The sequence below is a fragment of the Megalops cyprinoides genome, chromosome 9, assembly GCF_013368585.1.
Source record: "Megalops cyprinoides isolate fMegCyp1 chromosome 9, fMegCyp1.pri, whole genome shotgun sequence".
Taxonomy (NCBI): Eukaryota; Metazoa; Chordata; class Actinopteri; order Elopiformes; family Megalopidae; genus Megalops; species Megalops cyprinoides.
This window is the reverse complement of record NC_050591.1, coordinates 18741126-18766002: the sequence shown is the minus strand read 5'-3', so window position 1 is coordinate 18766002 and position 24877 is coordinate 18741126. Positions and strand designations below refer to the sequence as shown.

The 24877-nt window shown below is 46.4% G+C and overlaps 1 protein-coding gene across 1 annotated transcript in view; it reads right to left on the bottom strand.

Annotated features, from left to right (window-relative positions):
- LOC118783126 (cytoplasmic dynein 2 heavy chain 1) overlaps positions 1-24877 on the bottom strand; it is a 137663-nt gene that overhangs the window by 46992 nt on the left and 65794 nt on the right. Inside the window, exons 73-79 of the mRNA XM_036536832.1 lie at positions 16003-16068; positions 15311-15361; positions 15095-15172; positions 12614-12745; positions 11852-11924; positions 1512-1672; positions 792-917 (exon numbers count right to left, since the gene is read on the bottom strand). Of these exons, the coding sequence (XP_036392725.1) occupies positions 792-917; positions 1512-1672; positions 11852-11924; positions 12614-12745; positions 15095-15172; positions 15311-15361; positions 16003-16068 (687 nt within the window). The remainder of the gene's footprint in view (positions 1-791; positions 918-1511; positions 1673-11851; positions 11925-12613; positions 12746-15094; positions 15173-15310; positions 15362-16002; positions 16069-24877) is intronic.

The following is a 24877-nucleotide window of genomic DNA, read 5'->3' as shown; positions in this document are numbered from 1 at the left end:
TGCGGTAACCGGGAGACGGGGGGGATGACACACAGCAGAGGTGCAGTATTAAAGTCAGCTGGCCCCTGTGGGACATGTGCGAACGCTCAGCTGCTCCTGCACAGTCGACACCGAGCGCCAAAGAGAGCAAGCCCGCGGAAGGTATCGCCAGGGACCGGGAGCCCGCAGAAAGCACACGCCTGGCCAGGTCTGCGAGCGGCGGTAATCACCGCATCCTGGATATATTTCTCTGGAATAAACGCGGTAACCAACATGAGGTCGCTTGTCAGAGGCAATAAACTTCAGTGGAACTGGGAGTACAGCTGGAGGTTATTCCGACAGAAACAGAAGAAAAAAAAAGAAGAAAGGAGGGAAAAAACCCCAGTCTCTGGGTAGAAGCTGCAGAGTTTAACAGGGCTGACGGGGCTACGCAACGTCAGGGTTCTCCCAGTTGCATGTGCCTGCGGCAACTGCGCAGCTGACCTCATGGCAGTCACTGTCACACAGCCCCTTAACAACACAGGCCTATCAGCGGTCTGCAAATGAGCGTGGTATTAGTATGCAGCACTTGTAATCTGCTACAAATAAACATTCAATGAATTCAATGATTCGATGAAAAAGGAGTAGTTTATGCTTTAAGATAGCAAACTTGCAAATATGCAGAAAAAAATTATGACGGAAAATACCTCATCAACCAGTGCCTATCACCCTGGTGCTCAACACCTTGTAACCACATCACCCGATACCTACGATCACCCCACAACCCCATCACACAGTGCCCCCATGGCCAAGTTTGCGGCCACCAGACCTACCTTCTCCAGCAGGGGGAGCCAGGCTGTGACCAGGTGCAAGTTCTTTAGACAGAGCCACTCTCCATTGCGAGCACACTCTTTCAAAGTATGAATAGCAATGTCAGCCTGGCCCTGACCCATTGCAACCTGAAGGTGAAGAGAGGAGACACAACTGTTAGCATCTTGGCGGGTAAGTATAACCTAATATCTATGTATCAGAGGATGTCGGCCATTACATAACATAAATGTTAGCATGCTTTTATTATCATTACTATTATGTCACAGTCAGAACTTGGGTGGTTACAAGACACGTAAAAATAAAAGTACAAGGAGAAAACAATGAGGATTTTTCAGCAGCAGTAGAAATAGTAGTAGAAGGTTATATAAAGTGTCGAAAGCAATATTTCAAAGCATTTTTTGTCACGCGGGACACCAGTCTATTCCTGGCCTCAACTCATTGTTTTTGCTGCCCAATCAACTGGCTTAGTAATAAGAAAAAGAGCCTCTAATGTTGCTCCTTAATTACAGTCTACTCCTCCCTATGAGTCTTTGAGGGAACAGGAAGAGCTGGTGTAGAAAACACTGCAATCAAAAGGCCCCCTTTTTGAATTTGTTAAAAATAAAGCACGGCTATGTGCCCTCCAGCGGGCACGCGGGAGAGGAACCAAACCCAGACAGAGGTGGCTGCGTGTGGTCTTGTGCGGGCAGATAAGAGCTGAAGCAGGAACGCGCATACTGTACCTCGTGGTAGTTCTCCCGGCCGACGGTCTCGCTGGCCAGCTCCAGAAGCTCCTGGGAGGGGTCGGCCCCAGGGGAGATGACGATCAGGACGGGCTCGATCTCCAGGGTCTCCCGGAACAGCCTACGCAGGTTCAGGGGCGGAGGGGAAAGCTCCTTCATGCCTGTCCCGGAGAGACAGGAGAGAGGAGGGCAACTTAGACCTCAGGGGCACCAAAGAGCCACCTCCGTTGCAAAAGCTCTTTTTAATCTAAAGGGAGTCGGAGGAGACGGTCCCTTGGCCAAACTCTCCTGCTCCTTTTGAAAAACCCCCCTGCAGCAGTGGCTTCCTCAGATTAAACAGAGAGTAGGCGCACAGACAGCGGGAGCTCAGTTTTGATGAAAACTGTGTGAGGTGGATGTGTTCACCCAACCTTTCAGGCCACAAAACTGTGAGGTTCTAGCTTGGAAGCTCCTGATTTCGGAAAGCACGACACATCTGGAATAGCAATGTCAGCATTCTTCATGTAGTGAAGATGCAATTTATCAGGTCATCATTATCATGACAAACACTTATATACAACATATACAACATATAAATATTGATAACACTGCAGTCCCTAATAACAGTACAGTTACCACTGTCTAATCTGTTTATTGCATATTGACAAAAACATAAGTGAATTAATTATATCATCTACACTACACTGGTAACAGGAGAATGTGCAATCTTTAATCCTATGTCTCTGAGCATACCTTTGTATTAGATATGGGTGACACATTTTTCTGTTCATTTTGACAGCCCCACATAAGACTGAATAACTATTTTAATGTATTTATTTTTCCCTTGACTATGAATACCTGTACATCACCTGCCGAATGCCAGCCTCTCAGTGAGCGGGCAACACTTTCCAAGGTCTGTGCTCGCTGTAAAACAATGCTGCCGTGGAACTACAAAGGTTGTGACAAGAAAAATTTGTCAAGCAAAAGGGAGTGAGAGAAAGGAGCTGACTGCTGACGTGGTTCAGGTAAAAATCTGTCCTCATTGATGCAGTGCTCATATATCTCTGCTTTCCTCCACAAAAGAAATCCTGCAGCTGGCAGACCCAAAGCCACACACGCACAGACACGCGCACACACACACACACACACACACACACACACACACACACACACACACACACACACACACAGACCACACACACAGACACACAAAGGTGTTTATTCCATTCATATTCTGGTCCTGAGCGGAGGCTTTGGCGTTATATGCGGCAACGACGCCTTCAGCGACCTTCTCCTTACATTTCCATAGCAACAGTAAGAGTAGCAGACTTCAGAGAGCTTCATTGCATTGAAATGTGCAATATAGCAAAAAACCCTCATCGAGTCCTCAAAGACAACAAAGCTTTGTTTATGAAGGCCCCTCTTCTGTCCATTAAAACATGCTAAGGAGCAGTGATGTGGACACAGCCTATTAGCGATCACATGCACACAGAAGTTATATTTCTGAAATACAGCACAAGCAGGGAGACAGCACATCCAATCGCACACTACACTGTTATGTGGGTGCATGTGAACCACATAGTACTTTCTGAAAACACCTCCACCATAGCCATAGAGCAATCTAGTATAACACATCAAGGATAGGACTGTACTATCCACAGCAGGTCCCTACCAACACCACTTTCAAAGAATTCCAGTAAAGTCTCTCATTTAATGTGCTAAATGTGGTGAGTCACTTAATTCACAATTTTCTCAAATGGCAGCCCTTAGCATTCAGTGGACATGCATACAGCTGAAGGTAGGGAGTATGTCTGTCCAGTGTGAACTGGTAGCTACTGTAACAGACAAACTCTGAGCAGTAGTATGAAATATATAATAAATAATAATAAATACGTGTGTAAAAATAAACAAAACATACTAGCAGGAGAGTGGGGTTATATTTAGGGAACCTAGATGGTTGCAGGTTCAAACAACAGGAAGGGTGCTGCTGTTATAACCCCTGACCAAGGTGCTTTGCTTCAGTAAATATCCAGCTCAGTAAACGTAGATGTAAAAAATGTAAGCTATGTAAGTCACCCTGGATACAGGTGTCTACAGGTGATTATTGCGTGGCGTCCTGGCCAGACTAGGCTGCCTTGTCTGGCCCAGACTGGGGAACTGCAGGAATGAGAGATTACTGCCTCTCCTAAGCCGATTAAACCAAAACTGTTCATTACCATAAAGTGAGTCACGACGAGGACGGCCAAGGCAGCTGGTTTTAATCACCCCAATATTGTGTGGCACCGCTGAGCTTATGAAACCAAAGCACGTGCGGATGACTTTTGTTCGCTTAAATTTAGAGGTTACTGGTGCGAAATATTGTGCTCTGTGACTTGGTGGGGAGAATGTGTCATGTCAGCGCAGTTCCACGCAAACTGCAAGCTGTCAGAGGCACAGAAGAGAGATTCCTGCTCTTTCAACCACAGCTAAGAAACCATTGCAACGGTGTTTCCCTGCTTGCCGCTAATGCACAGTTACAGTTTATTTTTACAGTTTATTTGTGCTAATGCACAAATACAATAAAGCTGCAACTGTAATAAGTATTAAAGGTATTAATTAAATGTATTGAAATATTATTTTGTCCCCTACCCTCATCCCCAAACTTTTTTGGGCCCAAGGGCTTTGGTACTGGCTCCTTTATAAATTTAAGCAAGTGCGAACCTTCTCTGAAGCAGATATCATCAGCAATTTGGTGGTCACTGAAAATGATGAAAAATAACAACTAAAATCAAAGAATGTAGCACATGCAGTAGCATTGTATAACACTGATGTGGAAAAAAAAATGTAGTGTTTACAATGATTTATTTATTACTTTCAGTTGATAGCCCTATGCTGTTCCTGCATTTATGAGGCTGGAAGCAGATTAATAGACATGCTCCATGGAATAGGTGAAAGGCAGCTTTTCTCCCTGGATGCCATTCCATATTCTGGCAGCAATGCCAGTTTAAAGGCACCACGGAATCCTGTGCCAAGATGGGCACTGCCTCCTCTCCACCTCCCCCTACCAGCCGCATCCCCCCGAGGCACCAGGATCTCGTATCCACATGCCCTAGCCTACTGACATGAGGGAGGGAGGCTGAGCAGGGTAGACCGGTGGGCAAGAGGGAGACCTCCAGGCCGGCCTTTGCCGAGGTTAATTGTACCTCCTGTCAGTCTGAGGTGAGGCGTGTTTCATCCGTGCTCACACTGTTAGCCCTGTTGTGCTGTTATGTCTGCGAATGTACTGATGCAGGGGGGGGGTGGTTGAAAACTGCGTGCGTGAGGGTTCTGGTACCTGTGCCTGTATGAGTGTGTGCAGGTACTGATATTGGTGCTTGTGTATGTGCGCATGTATGTGTATGCCTATGTGTATGTGCGCATGTACGTGTATGCTTATGTGTATGTGCGCATGTACGCATGTATGTGTATGCGCGCATGTATGTGTATGCGGGCATGTATGCATATACACATACACGTGTAGGTGCATGTGTGTGTACATGTATATGTGCGTGTGGTTGGGGAGGAGGTGCCGGTAGGAGAGGCTGTTGATGTCTCAGATTCTCCCTTTCTAACGCAGGGTAAGCCAGGAGGATACAGATCTGTCATCTCTACTGTTGTGCAGGAAGTGTTCACAAAGAAACAGCTTTCTCATTAACTCCACAGAAGTGAGGAGACAGGAGCTCTGAGAATGTGTCTGGGGCTCTGAACCTGCCCTTACCCCGTCAGCAAAATTCTGCTTTAGGTATCTGTCACAATACATTAGAGCACTTCAGAATCAACCCTTCTAAATGATGAAGTGTAGATAAGTTGATTGGTGTTTTTGGCCAAACTCATTACAAGCACATTACTGTCTTGACAATGGCTGGATTTCTTACTTGAGTTATGATGATTATAATGGATACCTTATAAATGACACCTACTGAAGCAGTTTTAATGTTTCAAAAGTTATGAGTAGGCATTAGTACAGAGTTGATGACATTTTAGATCCTTTATTAATGAATGTCAACAATAAAGCATAAAACTGAGCTACTACCTGGATTTTAACAATGTCAGGAGTGGGTATTTTAGCCCCACTGTATATGTGTGTGTGCGCATGTGTGTGCATGGAATGTGGAAAACATTCCGCCATGGGAATAAGAAGTTTCCAGAGGGTTCTGGACTTCACATGAAGGACAAGGCCTAAGAGATGGGCTGAGGCTGTTCCAGCCAAACTATGACCTACATGTCTGCCCCAACCCCACCGCACGTCAACACCACACGATAGCCGTGGTGATAACAAGCATTCTGAAGTTTGAAAAATGGAGAGTATTAGGATAATGACAGACTCTTGCCCAATATTCTCTTATTACATTTGCTTGGTATGTCCACTAACAACTGTGGTGTAACCCAAGACTCCTGGAAATCACACAGAAATGAGAAGCATGTGAAAATGCTGTGCAGTAATAGCCCTGAGTAGCTTTTCTCTTCCTCCCATTCCTTAAATTATTTTGCCCTCTCTCTTGGGCAGGAAAATTCCTTTCAGTAAGCCCAGTGTTTACCTCCAAAACCATTTATTGGACCATCACTCAGAAAATCGCACAACTAAGAAAAAGGGAAGAATAATCTATTACTGCCCCGCTCAGCCTGTTCCAGGGAACTCTAAAAGCCAATCCAATTTCAGAACTAAACCCAGTGAAAAAAAGCAAGCGATACATGTCACCACTGGCTTGTTTAAAAAAAAAAAATCATATATATCTATATATATATATATATATATATATATATATATATATATGTATATATATACAAACATGAAAGAGAACAGAAGAATATCCTGCCATTTCCCAAGAGAAATTTCGCCTCATGACTCAAGAGGCACGTTGGGCACTTCAGCAGCCTTCCAGAGTCCGTCTCTGGACCCAGTGAGATCAATAGTCAATTACAGAGAGAGCAATCGGACTGCAGCTGGCATCATTAAAGTGTTCTGAGAGAACATGCAAAGGGGAAAATTGTGGCGCCCAATGCTGATGGCTGTTTCATGAAAGACGGGGGCATACGCGTCAAATGGTTAGGTCCTTTTTTCCTCCAGCTGGAAGCGCATGGCTTGACTTTGCTTCAAAAAGCCATTTGGAACACTGTGCAGATTAGCCTGGACACAAAGAGCAAGACACTTACCGCCTTGCACGTACACACATTTTATCAGGTTTACAAACACAATGACAGCAAAGGCAGCAGGACCACAGCGGGCAGCGATGAAGTGGGGTTTGCTGTTGTTGTTAGGGGCAGTGACCTCCAAACCTGAGTCCTGTGGGTTTAGCGACCCATTGGAAAAACTGCAGCTCGTGTCACGGGATTCCACACGGTACCAGAGTCACAGGGTGTCCGAGCAGTAAACCCATACCCTGGACACAATGCTGGCTGCAGAGGGCAAACTGATGGGAGAGAATTTTGTGTGAACAACAACTGGAGACTGTGAAACAGCAGGGTAGCTGAGCGGACACTAACTCCGGCCTGCCAAGACACCTGGGTGAGCTCGCCTTACCAAATTCCCTGGCACTGAATTGGCACGGGCACGCTGTCAAGATCTGAGGTTACACACGGGGCCCAGAGGGGATCAAATGGATTTTGCACGGCAGTGACCATTAGTGGAGAACACAGAGAGTCATGGCAGGAGTTTCAGATAATCAATCAGGGCAGTGTGTGCTGCTCCCTGCTAACCTTTATTAAAATAGCATGCACGCTATTCACCCCTGTAGTGGTGGTCATATTTACATGCGCTTGAAAAGCAAAAAGTCCATTTAACTTTTGGCTGGACATATGCAGAGAAGCACTGCTCCTCCTGTTTTTTCCTGTGTGGAAAATGAGCACAGGTAGACAGAGAAACAGCGCTTTGAGCCAACCCCTGTACTGAAGAGCAGGAGTCAACAGACCTCCTTTACCATCCCATCTTTCTTTTAAAAATCTTGGCAAACAGCTGTGTGTGTATATGTGAATGTGTGTGTGTGTGTGTGTGTGTGTGTGTGTGTGTGCGTGCCAAGTCAAATCAGGTTAGCGGTCACTCGTTCTCCAGTCGAAAGTAAACGTTCCTCTCACCATGAGCGCCCCAGGCCAAACTAACATTCTGTCAGCACTTCAGCTCCAAAACATGCTTCTGCAGTTTAAGGATAGAGCGTCGTGTTTGCTTTTGCATGCAGATGTGATCGGACAAGTATCCAAACAAAACTCTCTGCGGATACGCACAGCATGTTCATCAGAAGAGGCCAACCCGGAGCAGACTGGGAGGAGCAGATGGGGAAGATCGGATCGATTAGACTCCTCACCTGAAGTGCTGACCAGCCTCTGCCCTACTTGTCATGCTAAGCTGGGTGGACATGTACACACACACACACACACACACACACACACACACACACACACACACACATAATTCAAACATCCATATGCAGCCCACATACATGCGTGTACACATACACGCAAACACAATTATCTGCAATATGTTCATAAGGTTGTGTCAACCTCGATAAGCATAGTGTCATGATCACTGTGACCATCATAAGGACGTAAAAATATTAAATTGTTAAGACACCTTGCCTTCAACCCCAAAGCTACATACATACAGTACATGGATGACACCAGCACTATCAATTTACAATAACTGATGTGAAACCAGTTGTCAGTTTATCCTTATTTAAAAGGATTGCATGAAAAAGACATGCAATGTTTGTATGTTTTGTTCCATGTTTAACTAAGAACAATTAAACATGAAAAAATGTATCATTTATCTATTAATTTGTAACTTTTTAAGTGTAACTATTGTGCTTTTAACAATCAACCACATATAAGAATCAAATGGTCGTGGGTGCATGCAATTCTTATAAATGGAGTGCACTCTAGTGCACAAAAAAGTGTAATCTTAAAGTGTACTTCCCAGGTTTGGGAGAGTGATGGTCACTTTCAGGCAAGGGCCTGAAGTATAACACCTGGTAGCTTATGTAAAGCTACATCAAGAAATCTGTAAACCAGAAAATCTAAAAATGAACAAATGGAAAAAAAAAGTTGAAACAGTTAAGGGCATCTTTTACAGTCTGAAGTGACAGTAATGGAACCAGTAAAGTACTTTGGCTTTGGCTGGGGTTTACTTTGAGGGCAGGTGTTTTTCAGGACAGCGTCCTCACAAACAAACCACACTCTTCTTCATACCAGACTGCTCCAGCTGCTTGTAAACAGAAGCTCCTGCACTGGCAGGCAGTTTACATTTCACAGCACAAAAATTCACTCCAAATCTGAGACACTGAGCACAGCTCTCTACATCCCAACAGAACACTACTATATGGTTTTTTCCCCTAAATACAGCCCTTTCTCCTTCTACTGAACACAGCATTTTATAGCTGAACTGAACACAGCTCCCTATCCTCATAAACAGTTTATGTTTATGCAACTACTGACAACCACTGTTTACATTCAACCAGACCCTTGCTATTTTATGCCTGTGCAAACCTCTCCACACTGTAATCAGTTACCCTCTCGCTGTGAAACAGCATGACACATGCCAAACGGGAGCCTTGGATATGATATGTGTGGAACATCTGCCTCTGTCTCCATAATGAAGAGCATTGAACAGGGCTGAGATAAGGCAGCGCTGAACGTCCATTCAATTGCCATCACGCTCTTCCTGTGCCGCGCTAAATGGAACGAGCAGGACAATGGCAGCCTCTGTTATGGGCCGGCATTGGCTGCATGACCATCAATCAAACCCTTTTGTTCGCCGACTTCCTGAGGACAGCTTGGACGTGACTGGTCCAGCTGGAGCTCCCCATTAGCGGAGGCCGAGCTGGAGAAACAGGCTCTGAGATAGAGCACGCTCAACAAGTGCTACTGAGACATGCTTCCTACTTAAGGATGGAAAAACAAGGCAGATACTGAAGATGGAAAAGCGTGTTTCATAGGTCAGGGATGAATTACATTCTTTGGTATTCGCAACCGTTAAAATACCCCTGTCGGAAAATATAACACAATAAAATTTGAGGTAGCGGTTAATCTCTGGGTTGGGTTTGGGCCAGTACTTTTTCTGGAAAAAAAGCAGGAAATATGCAGGGTTTGGTCTCTTTCCAGCACAGAAATAATGATACAAATAATAAAAAAATTACATCTGAAGCTATGCGCTATGTTGTGGAAAGGATTAGCTTTGGCACATCTTTCGTCATGATTATTTTTGCCAATAAATGTTTTTGAAGTTTGCACTTTCTAACTGGAACATGGCGTGCAGGACCGTATTCCTAACAGAAAAAACAACCCTCAACAGACCTCCATGGCTTCACTGTAAAAGACCTGTGTGGAGTCCTGGGAAAGGTGGGGGGTGGGGGTGTAGATTACCCAGAATGCACCCGATTCATAGGAAAATGGACCATTTCAGGATGCTGTGATTATCTGGTTCAGGGTAATCCATGCCTCTTTCAACAGGCTAATTGTCCAATCACATTTACTTATCCTCTCTTTCACAGGCTAGCCAAATTAAGAGTAATGACCAGCAATTAATCATCTTTACATACTTCCGATGCTCCTTTTGTATGTTTCATTAATCAAGTCAGCCCTTTCACTCAGGGCTTTGTTTAGACCCAGGACCAGGGGCATGTTCTGAAAGGAGGCACACTCTCAATAGCCACACAACACACAATGGTAAATCGGTGTCAGTGGCCCAGCTGGTTGGCTACACTATCTCACTGACAATCAGAAAACTTAGTGCCCATAGATTCAGACACTCAATGGGAGCATTTGGCATGCCAAAAAGAAAAAACTTTCAGCTACCCATAGTCTGCTGTTCCTTCCTTTTGAGACCTGACGTTAAAACAAATCACCTTACATCTATCATCATTTCCAATGTGAATGGCCAGCTTCGTTTGGAAGAGATCCATGGCTCATTAAGCTTGAAATCACAACCAAAGGCGACCTTGAAATAAACATGTGCCCTTGCACCTTTTCTTCACATCCAAGTCACCAAATGTGAACATGTAAACTGCTGTGTTTCTTTATTAAAAGAAGCTTGGAGACTGTAAGTGATGAAAAACTGATCTGGAGGTATTAGAAGCCAATGCAGACCCATGAAGAGTGTGTCATATTGAGGGTGTGTATTTGCTGGGTGTGGAGACTGTGTGTGTGAAGGTGGATATGTGTATGTGTGTGTGTGTGTGTGTGTTTGTGATGATTGCTGGGTGTAGAGAGTGTTTGTGTGCATGTTTGTGAGGACAGGTGAGTGTGGAGAGTGTTTGTGTGTATGTATGTGAAGATATGTGGGTGTAGAGAGACTGTGTGTGTATGTGAGGATGGCTGGATGTGGGGTGTGATTGGGCCTTGGAGCCACTGAAAGGCCTAGGGGCTGTGTGCAGGGTGAGGACGTCGGAGTGTGAGCTCTGACGGTGATCGATGGGCCAAGGTGTCGAGTTCCCAGGTAGGGCTGATTCACAGGGGCCAAAATCGATAGCAGGGAGCTCCACACCATTTGTTTATTTTGTTTTTAATTTAGTCCTCGTTGTAACAAGTAGCCGAATACATAAATCAGCACTAATTGTCAACGGGTGTTGCAGCTAGGGAGAATTTATGAGCAGCTGAGTGACTCCTCTAAATATGGGCCAGGGGGCTCTTTCCTGGACCCTCAGGGCCCATCAGGTCCTCCCGACTCATAATTAATGCAGCAAATTCCACCAAACATGGCCGTGTTCAAGAGCAGCATTTATTCCACACATTATTTATTGATGGGTGCTAGAGGGATTTCTGTTCCAAGTCTCCAAAGTGTAGTGAAAACAAAATTCATTTTGAAGTTTTTAAAGGCGTAACCCACTGCTTGGCTATCAGAAAACCACATTGTTATTTACAGACATGAGCAACACATCCGCAGAAAACATGCACTACTAAAAATGTGTGTGAGTGTGTGCCTGTACAATTTTATATTAACTACACACATTAGAGGATAGTGCCTAAAAAGGAGCGCACCCAGAAAAGATTAAAGATATGGTGTACCGACCATTAGCCGAGGCATTTATGTTGGCCTATGCATGTTTGCCTGCTTCCATATGTGGAGCCAGTGTGTGAGCTGTGGGGATCAGGGTGGACAGTGAGGACAGATGAAGATCAGTTGCTACCGTTTGTAACCCCCGTGGAATCAGCGCGCTCTCAAAGTTTCAGGAATGCCGGGGCGGATATTACACGCGCCACGAGATAACAGCGGAATTGGGTTCACACCGTGCGGCCACATCAAAAGGCAGACACAAGAGAGAGAGAGAGAGCGGCGAAATCCGCAAGACAGAGGCTGCGAGAGCGGCCCTTTGTGAGGCTGCCAACAGCGATCGCAGTCAAACAAAACAACTCACCCAGCGCCTGGGATGCGAAGAAAGCCATGGCACTTTGAAGTCTGTCCGGTCGGATCGCCTGCACCACCAGGACCTTTCGGGAGCGGGCAGAGGGGAGACAGGAGGAGACAAAAGGCGGCGGCTTGTAAGCATGTGCTAAACACGAGGCCCTCCCTGTTGGAGAGGACAGAGGACACGGGGCCCTCCACACCCCTCGTGCTGAGTGTGGCAGGGCAGGCTGTATGGAGACATCTCCTGCCGCATCTGCAGCATGACTGCTCACTACTGAATTCACAAAAGATTGAAAAGATTTCTTTTTTTAAACAAAAAAATAACAGGCCACTTTTACCAGCTTATTCATTTCTGCAGCCCGGTAGTCTTTGCTGGGCCATCAGTACCAGAGAGAAGGATGCAGAGATGGAGAGATCGATGAGAAACAAATGGAGGCATTGACCGTACTGAGCGGACATTTTGATTTGGTTGGCCCTGCAGTTTAAACAAATTTTCAGAACATTTGTTCCAGCAGCACCATAAGGATGAAAAGTAGCACTTAATTAACTAGGCTTGTAACCAGATGGTTACAGGTTCAACCCCCAAGTTAGGTGCTTCCCTTAAGACCCCTGGAGCAAGGCCGTTAACACCAACCGCTTCAGTACACATGCAGCAGTATAAATGGATATGATGGAAAAAGCAAGCTATAAAGGCTGAACTGGACTGGCGTGCCGGCCAAGCAAAAAATACCAATAATAATTCACAGCTCCTTGCTTTTGACGGGCAGCTCACCTGCTGGAACAGAGAGATCTTTTTGGCAATGGTGGGTGGGAAGTCTTGCTCGCAGCCCGAACTGCGCGAGAACGTGAGCCAGAGGTCAGCATCACCCAGGCACAGGGTCTGGTACAGGGCTGGAAACGTGTTCTGAGGGAGATAAAAAAAAAAAAAAAGCAATTAAACAGGAGTGAATTTTTTTTTTCCCTGGTATAAATAGCAGTTTATCTTCAAGCACGGAGCCACAAGGGATGGGGAACCTGGCCGTACTGGCCAGCTGAGAGGCACGGGGAGCTGTGGAGATAGCAGAGTGCGTGACAGGGAGAGAGCCCAGCGCCAGGCTGCACGGACACATTTGGAAAAGTCATTCGAGCAGACAGCAGGTTTCCCACGTGCACCGTGCCGCTGATGCACGAAACAGATGCAACGTAACACAGTACAAACAATGTCATGTGTTGATTATTTTTAACACCAGGACTGGAGATATGCAAAGTCGCTGCAGAGCAAGGGACAGGGCTAGTCATCGGAGGGTTGTGCATTCAAACTGAAAGTTGGGTCACAACAGCTGTGTCCTAGGAACTTTACCACAACTGCTTGAGTAAACATACAGCTGTATAAAGTCAGCAGTTAAAGATGTAAAAAGGGCATCTGCTATGCAAATAATTACTGTAAATATTGTAGTGGGGTAATAATGGCCGTTTGGCAGCGGTAGGAAGTTACACAAATGGAACAAGCAGCCTGGGAATTAAGATGCACAGACTGTCGCTACTGTAACCAGAATAACATGTTTGGGTACTGCTGAGCAGCAGTGTTGGTGCTCAAGGCCCTAGCGCAGGCTTTACACGGTGGACCGAGAGTACACTCATCTAGCAGTACCCCGGTGGCTGGGTTATGACTTGGACATGGTGGCATTTACTGGATTAGCCTGCGACGGGCCTGTCGGGCAGAGCTCTGTGAGGGGAAATGGTGGCTCTTTTAGAAGGCCTCAGCGCTCCCTCAGGACCTGCCCCTGCACCTGAGCTCTCCAGAGAGTCCACCCCCGAGGAACCACAGGAGGAACAGCAGCGGAGGCAAACGGGCACACTGTGTGCAAGGCTTTGTGTGAATGTCTGTGAATTGTCAACAGGTATGACGGCTCACTTGGGCTGGCTACCGAGCTCTGCATCTACACATCTACAATGGCTAACGTCTTGAGAAAATGTATATATTTAAATGTATATTTACATTAATGTCAAATTCTGTACGGCTACTATGATTGTTTCCTATCAGACTAAAATAAAACCAAAAGAATGCACAACCTAGTTGATTAAATAAATAAATCTCTATATCTAATATACTGTATATCTACTGTATGTTACCATCGGAAACATCAAGAGGGCTTCACGTGAGTAGGATAACATAAAATCCCAACCCAACCAGCAAGTGTCACATGTTTGGATTTCTTTGAGCCTGTAGTAGCATATTTACTTAATTCAAGGTCACCTGTCATTGCACAGGGGAAAAAAAACAGCCATATGGGGAAAAATGATGCTGATATGAAAATATTTCATAAATATTTCTTAAATATTCGACAATACCACGAATATGAAAGGACTGCAGTGCACTAGAGCAATGCACAGGAAAACAAACCAATAAGGTGAAGAAATGGATGTGTGTTCCTACTTGAACTACAGAATAGGTCCAGAAGAGGATTTTTGGTCTCATGCTCAAATAAAGACAGCGTTTCTTTCCTCTCCATGCCTTCAAACATATTTCTGATGCCTCTAATATCCTCTTCGTAGTGCATTTTCCACTTCCTTCAGTGAACAGCATCATTTTTGAATTTAGGTTTAAATATCATAGCTACACAGTTCTTTAGATGTTTCATTTGTGCCATTTATACCTTTTAGCCTGACCAACAATATGTGTTATAAAAGGCTTTGCCTGATCTTGAAAAACATGCCACACCTATTTGCACAAAGAAAATGCCAACAGGCACTACACTAAACTGAGTAAATAATAGAACTCCTCATGACTTTTTTCCTCATGAAACCTTCTGGTTTATATTGGGGTGGGGTGGGCTAACTGAGCAGACTTTTTTTTAGCCTGACTCCACGATGTTGACTAACAGGAGCAGTGAAAGCACTTTGCATTGACATCAGGAAAAAAAAAAAAAAAAAAAAAACAGAAGCGGAGACGTGCAGCCAGGTGGATGTTTGTCCCCTTCCCAAATCTCTCCCCAGCCTGACTGGCAGTTGAGAGACACAGGTCCCGGCGCTTCAGACTCTGAGCGCCGCCCCTAGACAACCGTGCCAATGGCTCTCTGAAATGCTCTCTGAAAAATCTGAAAAACAAACCCCCCCCCACCCCCCACCCGCCACCCCCACCGCTCTCCGCATCGCCGCTGTGTAAATACCAGGGAGAAAGGGCACGCTGCGTCTCAGGGAGGAGAGTGTCTCTGCTACGCCGCAGTCACCGCTGCGGGGCTGCAGCAAAGCGTGTGTTTGCCTGCCACAGTACCTTGAACATCGCCACTGCTCCCAGTCTCTCCTGATCGATCCAGGATGGAATCTCCTCTCTCGAGGGCTTCTGGGAATCCTGCGGGCCAGAGAAAAAAAAGCGGGGCTGTTTTCTTTGAAGACTGCATGCGCACACCGCTGTTGTCAGACTGTCTGCGAGAGACTACAGGCAGTGGCAAACTACACCGAGGGACTGAGCTGCGTCTGTGGTACGTACCGTCTTCCGGACCATGTCCCCGACGACAAGTCCAGTAAACGCGTCCCACTCCTGCAGAAAATTCACACATCACGAGTGCAAAAGAGCAATGTCGTTACAGCTCTGTACCTGAGGACTGCGGGTTCTTATTGCAGACAGGACAAGGTTATTGTTAAACAGAGCAACAGAACATTCCATCCGCTGTGCCACAGAACGTGGGCACAGTACACAGAACTGTAAGCTCTGAGTAAGGAGCATCAGCTGAACAAAACAACGACACAGTAATAACGAATAATCAGGGCTTGGCTTTGTAGACAGCCGAGTAGCATGACATTATGACCAATCAAATGTGACAGGAACAGCAAACGTGTGTGTGGTTGATGTCGATTTCTTTCACTTAGTGGAAGGGCTTTATTTTTTTAACCTGTGGCAGAGTGGGACCAAGCATCATCCCCCAGCTAAAGGCCGCTTTTCCCAGTATTACAGAAATGGATGTTCCATTTTGGCTGCTGAACTGGGGAGATGGCACACCAGCACAGCGAGACGCCTGCACTCTGCTACAGGAGTCAGACAGAGATGATGGTTTCTGCATGGCGCTTATCTCTCCAGCCACCCTCAGGGGGGAAATGATTAACATGTCACTATTTGTATTGTGTGTGTAAAACTGGGCACCCCCCCCCCCCCCACCCCCTGACACACCGCATTCTACTCACGTTCTCCTGGAAGAGCTCAGGGTGCATCCCTTTGACGAAGTGCAAGGCAAACATGAGTTGATCAGCCTGCGGAGAAACGAGGACGACGTGGCATTTCAAGGCTGCGAGATCAATGAGGGTGTTACAGCAAGGAGAAGAAGGCATTTTTTCCCTTGGGGTAACTGTGAGAGCGAAACCGCTTTGTGTTTCCCGGTTGGTGGGCGCTGGGGCTTGTCTGAAGTGATGGGGGTCAGAGGCCACCCCGCCCCGGGTTTATGGGATTCCCTGGCCGCTGTGGCCTGGTGTGCCACGTGATCACTGTGCATATGCCTGCTGGCTCCCAACTCCCCGAGGAGGGCAGTTTCCTATCCCTGAGATCTGGCCAGGATGCCTGCCTGCCCCCCACCCCACAGACACGAAAAAAGCGGAGGCAGAGCATTCCAGCACTGGGTGCAGCGCTTCAGGAGGGCAGAGTGAAACGCCAGAGACATCAGTACTGGCCACTAATTCGGCAGCGGGCTGCCAAAAGATACCTGATGCAAAATTTGTACAGCGTAAACATGGATAACCAGAATGTTTCGGTGCTGCCAGCGCCTCTGCAAAAGTAATGTTATGTTTCTGTTCGGGGTTCAGATACGCAGGCGAGGAATGTGACATGTATACAGCTTCTTCACTTATTTCTGTCCCTGTTTATGAGGTTAGCAGGTGATTCGGGGTCATCCTGGAAAAAAACGCGGAGCACAGCAGATTATTTGGACCCCTTCCTCCCCCCCTCAGGGGAAACAAGAAGTGACCCGAGAGCTCCAGAGGATGAGCGGGACGTTCCCAAAGGACTCCGCCAGGGGCGGGAAGCGAGGGCGACCCCCGCGCTCAGAGAGAGGAAACCAACAGGAGAGTTGGCAGAAAGAGATAAGGCACAATAGCGACTAATCAAGATCTTTATCCGCTTTTGAGGCAGCGTTATCTCGCCGTTTGACTGAAATCAGAGAGGGGGGGAGAGGCTGGGCTCCCAGCAACACCGGTTTCCCTCTGAAAACACAAGAGAAGCCCCTGAGCCCAGAGCTGCTAAATGCGCAGAGTGGTGGTGTTTTGGAGAGAAATGGACTCCATTTATTTTCCTGACTGAAACCCACCTGCCCACTCTAAACATTTCACTCTGGAAAATGGCCGCGGCATTCAGAGGAAGAAAATAAATTAAATCCCTCTCTCCCTTTCCCTCTCTTAGTCAATCTTAGGAAAATATTTGTCTGGCCTGGATATGTTCTCGTTGCGCACCACGAATTTGGTCATAGTTCAATCAATTTCAGATGCTTTTGAACCACGAAAGACCATTTAAAATTCTTTATCCAAATCCAAAACAGACCAAGTAAAATAGTCCTTACTTAAAATGACAGCACACTTGTGAAACTTCACCCTCCATTCACAAATATTACAGAGAGCAATTTGAGAATAATAATAATACATTCCTGAAATTGCTTGAAACTTTTCAAATTCTGCGCACAGATAATGTGAGCTGAATGAAATGAGGTAAACACACGGGAAGTCTAGCCAGAGACATCACAAAAAATCAGCCTAGTTTCCCTCCACAGAGACACCCATGTAGCCTATCACTGTATTCTACTCTATATTGTGATATTGCAATTGAAGCAGAGCATCTTCTCCTTATGATATTCTCCTTTTTTCGTGGTTCACTGGATGGGTTGTGGGCAGCAAAGAATGAATTTACATTTACATTTTGTCATTTAGTAGACTCTCTTATCCAGAGCGACTTCCAAAGTGCTAATAAAACAGCATGACACACACAAACAAGGACACAACTAGGCATATTCAAACAAGTCAGTGCCAAACACAGTGCTGAGATCTTGCAAGTGCATACAGGGTTCAGTGCGCACATGAAATGCAAAATCTTCATTATTATGCAGACATAAAACTCTACAATGGAATGGAATGGCACATGCCCTTTTCTCCAATTTCAGTGTCCCTTGACCCCTACGGGCAAATTTTTCTCTCAAAATTCACTTGGTTACTAAAATTTATATTCCAGTCGAACATTTCGATGCACATTATGATGTGACTGAACTATTTTAATGGCCATTTTATTGACAGTAGGGGTTAAGAGCAGCTGAAGCTGGAGAAAACTTACCTGCTTTCTGGAATCTGATGTCTGCACTCCTTGCTACCCATAATGCAATGGTTCTAAAGGCAAAATCACTTTCAATGGTAACAATAGGAAGATTTCTCTGTAGTCATTCTATACTCTTATTGGGAAGGGGAAGGGGAAGGGGAATATTCAAATTACAGCCACGCAAGGCCACAAAGGCCATAACAGGTGACAGGTGCCTGCAGGACTCAGAGGCTTTCAGGGGTGTTAATAATTAAAATGTACCCGCATTAACTCATGACCTCACCTTGGACAGAATCACAGCAAAAAAGCCATTCATTAGGCAGTCATGAATTTTTGAAAACCACTGAGAACTGCAAAACTGATGAGGATGCAGTCTGGCTTTTTAGGTTTCAGAGCTCAGTCATAGATAGACAGCATAACTCTGAACCTCTTAAACCAGAGAGCTGAAAAAGTAGGACATTTTTGCTGTGAACGAGCCTTTGCAGATTATTCCTGCCACCGGAGCCAGCTTTCCAGCGTGCACTTATCATCCTCTCTACCTGCCGATTCTCCTGCCCAGTTGCCAAGAACACAGAGCACTTTAGATGGACCCCCTTGTCGAGTGACCTTCAGATTCCTGCCTGCACATGACCTCATCGATTCCCCCCACCATTTATACTCCAAACGGAGCCGGGCTCGCTTTGATGGCAGCCGCCTTTTGTCTCTCACCCTCTGTGTCGAATTAGCGCTCTACAGAGGGCTGCGAGGTGCGCTACGCCCGTCACCGCCGGGGCCTAAACACACCGCGACGGCCGCCGACGGGGCGCTCAATAAGAAGAGCCCGCCGCTTGAAGCGGGGAGGGGGCACGAGGCCACGCTCACAGAAACCGGGCCATCGTCAGCGACAGAACATGCCCCACACCCCACCCGGGGTCCTCGCTTTGCGGCAAGCAGCCTGTGTGCTACAACTACAGAGCTGCGTCTGTGCTTTTAAAATCCAGTTGCAGCGTGCATCTTTCCCCGCTGCAAGGAATCTCAGCAAAGCACTCACTTCCTTTCATTAGGAAGACCCGCTGAAAGGATGAGTAGGACAAGTGCTGCTTATTTGAGCTGGATGCCCTGGAAACACCGGCACTTCTATCATGGCCCATGTACAAAATAAACACAGCTGCACAGAAATTAATTTCCAGCGGCTAGCTGAGCACTAAGGATTCCTTGAACTCTGTGAGGTGGGACAAAATCTGATCCTCTCAGCCCTCCTTCGCACACATCACATTTAAAGTCTTGCCAACAGTCGGTTTGCTCATGTTTTAAATAAAGACCTAAAACTCGGCTCAGAGCGATTCACTTTCAAACAAAAGGAAGAAACTGAGAAAAGGAAGAATGCAAGATGTGGATTTTCCTTCTTCTTGGTGGCTAATTTGTGGGGATGGCTCTGAAAGTGACTTTGGGGCTGTTGAACAGGCAGATAGCAGTTGGGGAGGGGTGGCGCAACGAGGGGAAAAGTGCTGAGAGGAGGGAAAACGGGCTGGCCTATCAGGCCGACACTTGAAAGAAGCCGAGCGAAGTGGAGAGGGATTAGAGAGAATGGCTAATCTGGAAGACGGGGCTCTGCATTCCAAGCAGACACTGCAGCACGGAGGCCTCCAGGTCCTGACAAGGACCACGGGACCAGACGGTTCAAGCTCCAGCGCTGGTGGGGGTGCAGCGAGCCATGAGATTCAGGGGAGACAAATCCACCTGATTCTAACTGAAAAGAGCTGTTTAAGAAACACATCACACTGCATTACATTACATTCATTCATCAGACACTCTTACTCAGAGCAACTTCCAGCACAAAAGAACAGAGATGTATCCATTCATGTTGAATGAGCACCAGTGTCAGACCAGGCTAACAACACTCCCAGACCAGTGAGTGTGAGCATAACACTGCTGAAGCCCTAACACCTACACTATTCAAGCCAACACCTTAGGCTGTAATAATGAAAAAAAAAACTCAGGAAAAGTGTCTGATTGGATGTACTAATCACTTCCACATCACCATTGTGAGGGCCCCTGACTGTGCCAGCTATGTGTATGACGTACTAGGTCCTATGTGCTCTTTTTATGTGTCATACATTTAAACATTCACCTTGTGGTGCTAGTATCCTTTAACCTGTGTTCTGTTAACCACTACCTGCCCTGAAAATGTTTATGACCACTGCTGCATGAAGCATTTGTTTTCATAAAAAAGAATGGCGCAAGTTATTCCTGTCTATGACTTCCGACACAAGTCTCTCTAAACAGAATGTTGACTCGGACATGTTCATAGAACATGTCCAGATAAGGGTGAGAGCCTCTCAGAATGGACACATGCCCAAAGGTCAGAAAAGGTGCACTTTAAAGCTGAAAAGCTGATAAACAAGGATGCATCGTTCACAACAAATGAAGCTTCTGGCTGCTTTCCCACAAAAGGAAAGTAAAACCTCTCTCTGTCTCTCCCTCTCTCTCTCCCTCTCTCTCTCACACACACACACACACACACACCATCCACTGATCTACTAGTCAACAAGCGTTCTTGGGAAACTGTACAGACCAAGAGTGGCACTGGAGGCAGCGTTGTACATGACATTGTTTGCAATGGGGTGTGTGTGTATAGCTGAATGGGAACAACAGAGCGATTATGGGAGGCTGGTCTCTTTATGATGGCGGCACACGCAAACATAACAGGGGCTCTGGGAGACTCGAGCCCACAAGACAGCTGAGGTGAATGACAGCTTTGTGTCTGAAGCGTGAAAGGTTAGAAGGCTTTCTCTCTCTCCTCCTCCATCTCCACGCTACTTTCCTTTCACTACAGTCTGAGGAGATATTCATCTGCATTCTCAGAGGGGAGCCGAAGCATCTGGTTGTTTTTTCATACAGACACAAACAGACTGATCGCACCGCCACACACAGGCTGCACCCACGCAGAAGAATGCTCCTTAGCACATACATACACACACATATACATATACATATTCGTACACACGCGCGCGCGCGTGTGCACACACACAGACACACACGTACGCACGCACTATCAGCGTGTGCCCCTCCTTTTCTCTTGTAAACTCCGGCAGACAAGGGGACAAAAGAAAACTTCTGAATGCAGCTCTTCAAAGAGTGACCTTTTATCCATTTTTTTCTGTCCCAAAGGGACTTCCTGTGAAAAGAAATGTTGATGTTCTTTCAAAGATGTTTTCGTTTTAGACTGACACGCTTATTTTTTCCCGTTAAAAGTCTGTTAGCACTATAAAGAGTACATTTTTCTATTAAAAGGTTTACCACAAAACAAAAAAGGAGCGACAAAAAAAGCTACAAAACATCTTATCAAAACACTGAAGTGAAGCAATACAAAGCAAAGAGCACTGCCTGGTGAAGAATTCCGGAGGACCCTGTAGCTTCGGTGAGTGTGTTCTGTAGCTTCAATGAGTGCGAATTGCAGTTTTAGTGAGTGTCACGTGGATGACGAACCCATGAAGGGATTATGTCTTTATTCCATTTTATGGTAGCAGCATGTGACATCACTGGCATTGCAAACCATGTCCAATGTCTTAAGATATGTGACCAAAATATTAAGCATTGAAACTTGTAATCTTGTAGCATATCACGTCATGTCTTATAATATACAGTATGCCTAAAATATTCATACATCAATGCATATTAATATAACACAATTTGACATATTGCTAATTTAGCTATAATTTATTGACACATATTAGCTTTTCAAGAGGAACGGCTTTACATGGAAAAGGTTCTTCAGACCTTGATGATTTACACACCTTCAGAGTCTGCACTGCTGTGCTCCTTCATTATCGTACAACACTTTATACTTCAGGATAGCAAAACCACATCGACTGCATGGCCCTTGTTTTTTAGTCATCACTTCATTATAGATGGTTCTGTTCTGCTTCCTATAGATCTGTTAAGCAGCCTCCTGATAATTAATCCAAACCAGAATAATACAGCAAGGGAGAAGCTAACACAGGCACTACCAGAGACAGTGCTGTGTCAGAGCCATTATGAGGCAAAGAGAGGGTACTGCATCAGAGCCAGGCTGAAGCACACAAGGAGACGCAACAGCACCAGGACAGAACAGAACGAGATGCACCACGATTGCTGGCACAAGCATGACAGTACTGTGGGGCCAGTACAGCTTTTAATGTATTTAGCGAAACTAGCAAGTTGCTGCACACAAACCCATTTCTGCAGACCGTAAGATATACCATAAGCATTGCTCATTTGGGAAAAAAGAAGCAGCTTTTCCAGCACCATGCTGTATGTGAGAGCAGATCCTTCTCTCGGGATTTCCTATTGTGTAAGAGGATATATAGCTGACATATAGAAACCCTGAAGAGTGTGGAGCTTGATAGGGAGCAGCACGGTATGGGGCGGCACATGGAGCTTGCCTGTGCGAGCTGTTAGTGTGCTGTCTTTCATACGAGACAGGAGATCCCTGGGCCTTCGGACCCTGCTGCATCCTCCTCCTCCGCCCTCCGCCCTCCTCCCTCCGCCTCACCGTCTTTCTTTCGGCCTTTATGCTACCTTCAAGTCCTGCTCCCTCTCTCTTTCCCTCTGCCTCCTTTCTTTCTCACATGCTTCCCTCCCCTCCATCCTCGGTGTCCTCCGCCCCCCTCTCCATCCCTTCCCTCTGTGTCCTCCACAGTCTCTTTCTGCACGCTCTGTTAGCTGATTGTTATCAGTTAACAGAGCTGTCAGCCCCACTGACACTCCGCAGCCTCCAACACCTGGCAAGGTCGCCTCCTCCGTCGGCGAACTGTTTGCTGCCACGGTAACAACACCCCCCCCACTCCCCCCCCACTCTCTTTACCCAACAATGATGACTTCTGAAAGGGCACACTGCTCACACCAATATCACCCGATCCTTTCCTGACACCGGGAAGCAACACTGCGGTCTAATTACATGCCTCCGCCTCCTGGCGGATTGACATCTGCCATGTTACTGTGTGACTGCCTGAAACGTACAGAGAGAAATGCTGGCCTGAAGGACAAAGGTGGTCTGGTAAAAGCGAACGCACAGGACTCTTGGAATTCAAATCTTATGAGTTTCCTGCCCGTGGCTGCATCGCTGAGAGAAGCGCCATTCGTTCCTCCTGGGGTAATGATGCGCGTCACAGAGATCTGCTTGCAGTTTCCGCCGTACCCCTCCCCTCCCCCTCCCCCGGATTTCTTCCTCTAGCTCTCTCTGTGAACAAAATCATTCATCACGGGAACGCTAACTCAAATCTTCCCTCTGTATCCTGCAGCTTATTGATACTCCAATACAATCCGGTTACCTTCCGCTGATTTACGCACCCGGCAGAACTCGGCCGGCCCCGCCGAGGCCTTATCCTCTAAAGCCGGCCAGACCACCTCGGGGAAAGCTCAAAGAGATGGCGACGTCTGCCACTGACTGGAAAAGGTCAGCGAGTTGCGGGGGAAGGCAGCAAGCTGCTTGAAATGAACACATTCCTCCACGGGATGTTTTTTGAAAAACATCCGGTTTTAAACTCACCGTATCACAATTACACAAGGCGATGCATTCCCCTGTGCGTTAAAGGCTGAGCTCACACCAACTGACAGCGTTTTCTGTGACTCAGAATTTGAGTCATTGTCGCGGACCCGAGGACATGAGTAGAGGTGACGGATACATGACCGAACCATGGAGGGGCATTGAGACAAATCTCGAGGAAACCTTATAAGCCACCCACTATCAAGTACTTAAGCTGCCTTTTTGTCCTTTACCCCACAACCCACAGCCCCCGATCAATGTTACAATAAAAATGCTTATTCCGGCAAACCTGAACCTGTTTGCAATCAATGTTCCAGAGACATCCATTGCTGCAGCCATTAACCAGAGGCCTTTTCACTTTTTCAGCAGTCGCCACAACAAAACGGGAATGGTCTGGTTATTTTTAAGCTGTTACTAATTTGAGATAACGCCCAGAAAAACCCCCTAAAAAGTTCTGAAACAGCGGTGATGAGTCACGGCCCCTGGTAGAAGCTCGGCTGGGAGCGCACAAAGCCCTCCCCGGTGTCTGCATGCTTTAATGGAGGACTAGGCCCCCTGACCCTGCACCGATCACCGCCGAGCACGGCACGCTGAACTGAGGAGGACGAGGGGAAAAAAAAATAAAAAAACAGCAAATGTTTTTCTTTCCTCTGCCCCGCCATCCACCCACCCATGCTGTTTATAGCTACTGAGATGTAATCTATATTTTCAGGGAAGCAGTGTGTCTGCTGGGAGTTATGTAACAGAGCTCAAAGTGAATATGATGAGACTGTCACCATGGCTTCTGCCCTCGGGTAGGAGCACTAGACCCCAGTCTCCACACTGCGGACGTCTGGGACTCATTCAATTGTGAATGTGTTCGTGTGTGTGTGTGTGTGTGTGTGTGTGTGTGTGTGAACGAGCACGAGACAGATGTTCAAACCCGTGTCTGAGACGGACAGAGCTCTGAATCCAATCTCTTGCAACAATAGTTCTTTACTGGATTTGCTATTATGGTTTCGCTGAAAGGCTTAGAACATAACTCGCAGACGTCTTACTGCTAAAGCTGACAGTAGATAAGAGAAAAACACATTGAAACAGATGAAGAATGTATAATTTATCACGTTCACCCAGGGTTTATGAGGAAATTCTTCAAACGGCACTTAGCTGTGGCACCGTTTCAAAAGGAGAAAACAAACAAGCAGTGAGTCCTCAGGTAAACCAGGCTGCTGTTCCAGGGAGAGCGCAGTTCCAGCTTGTGGCGTCATTCAGAGTGATCGGCCCGA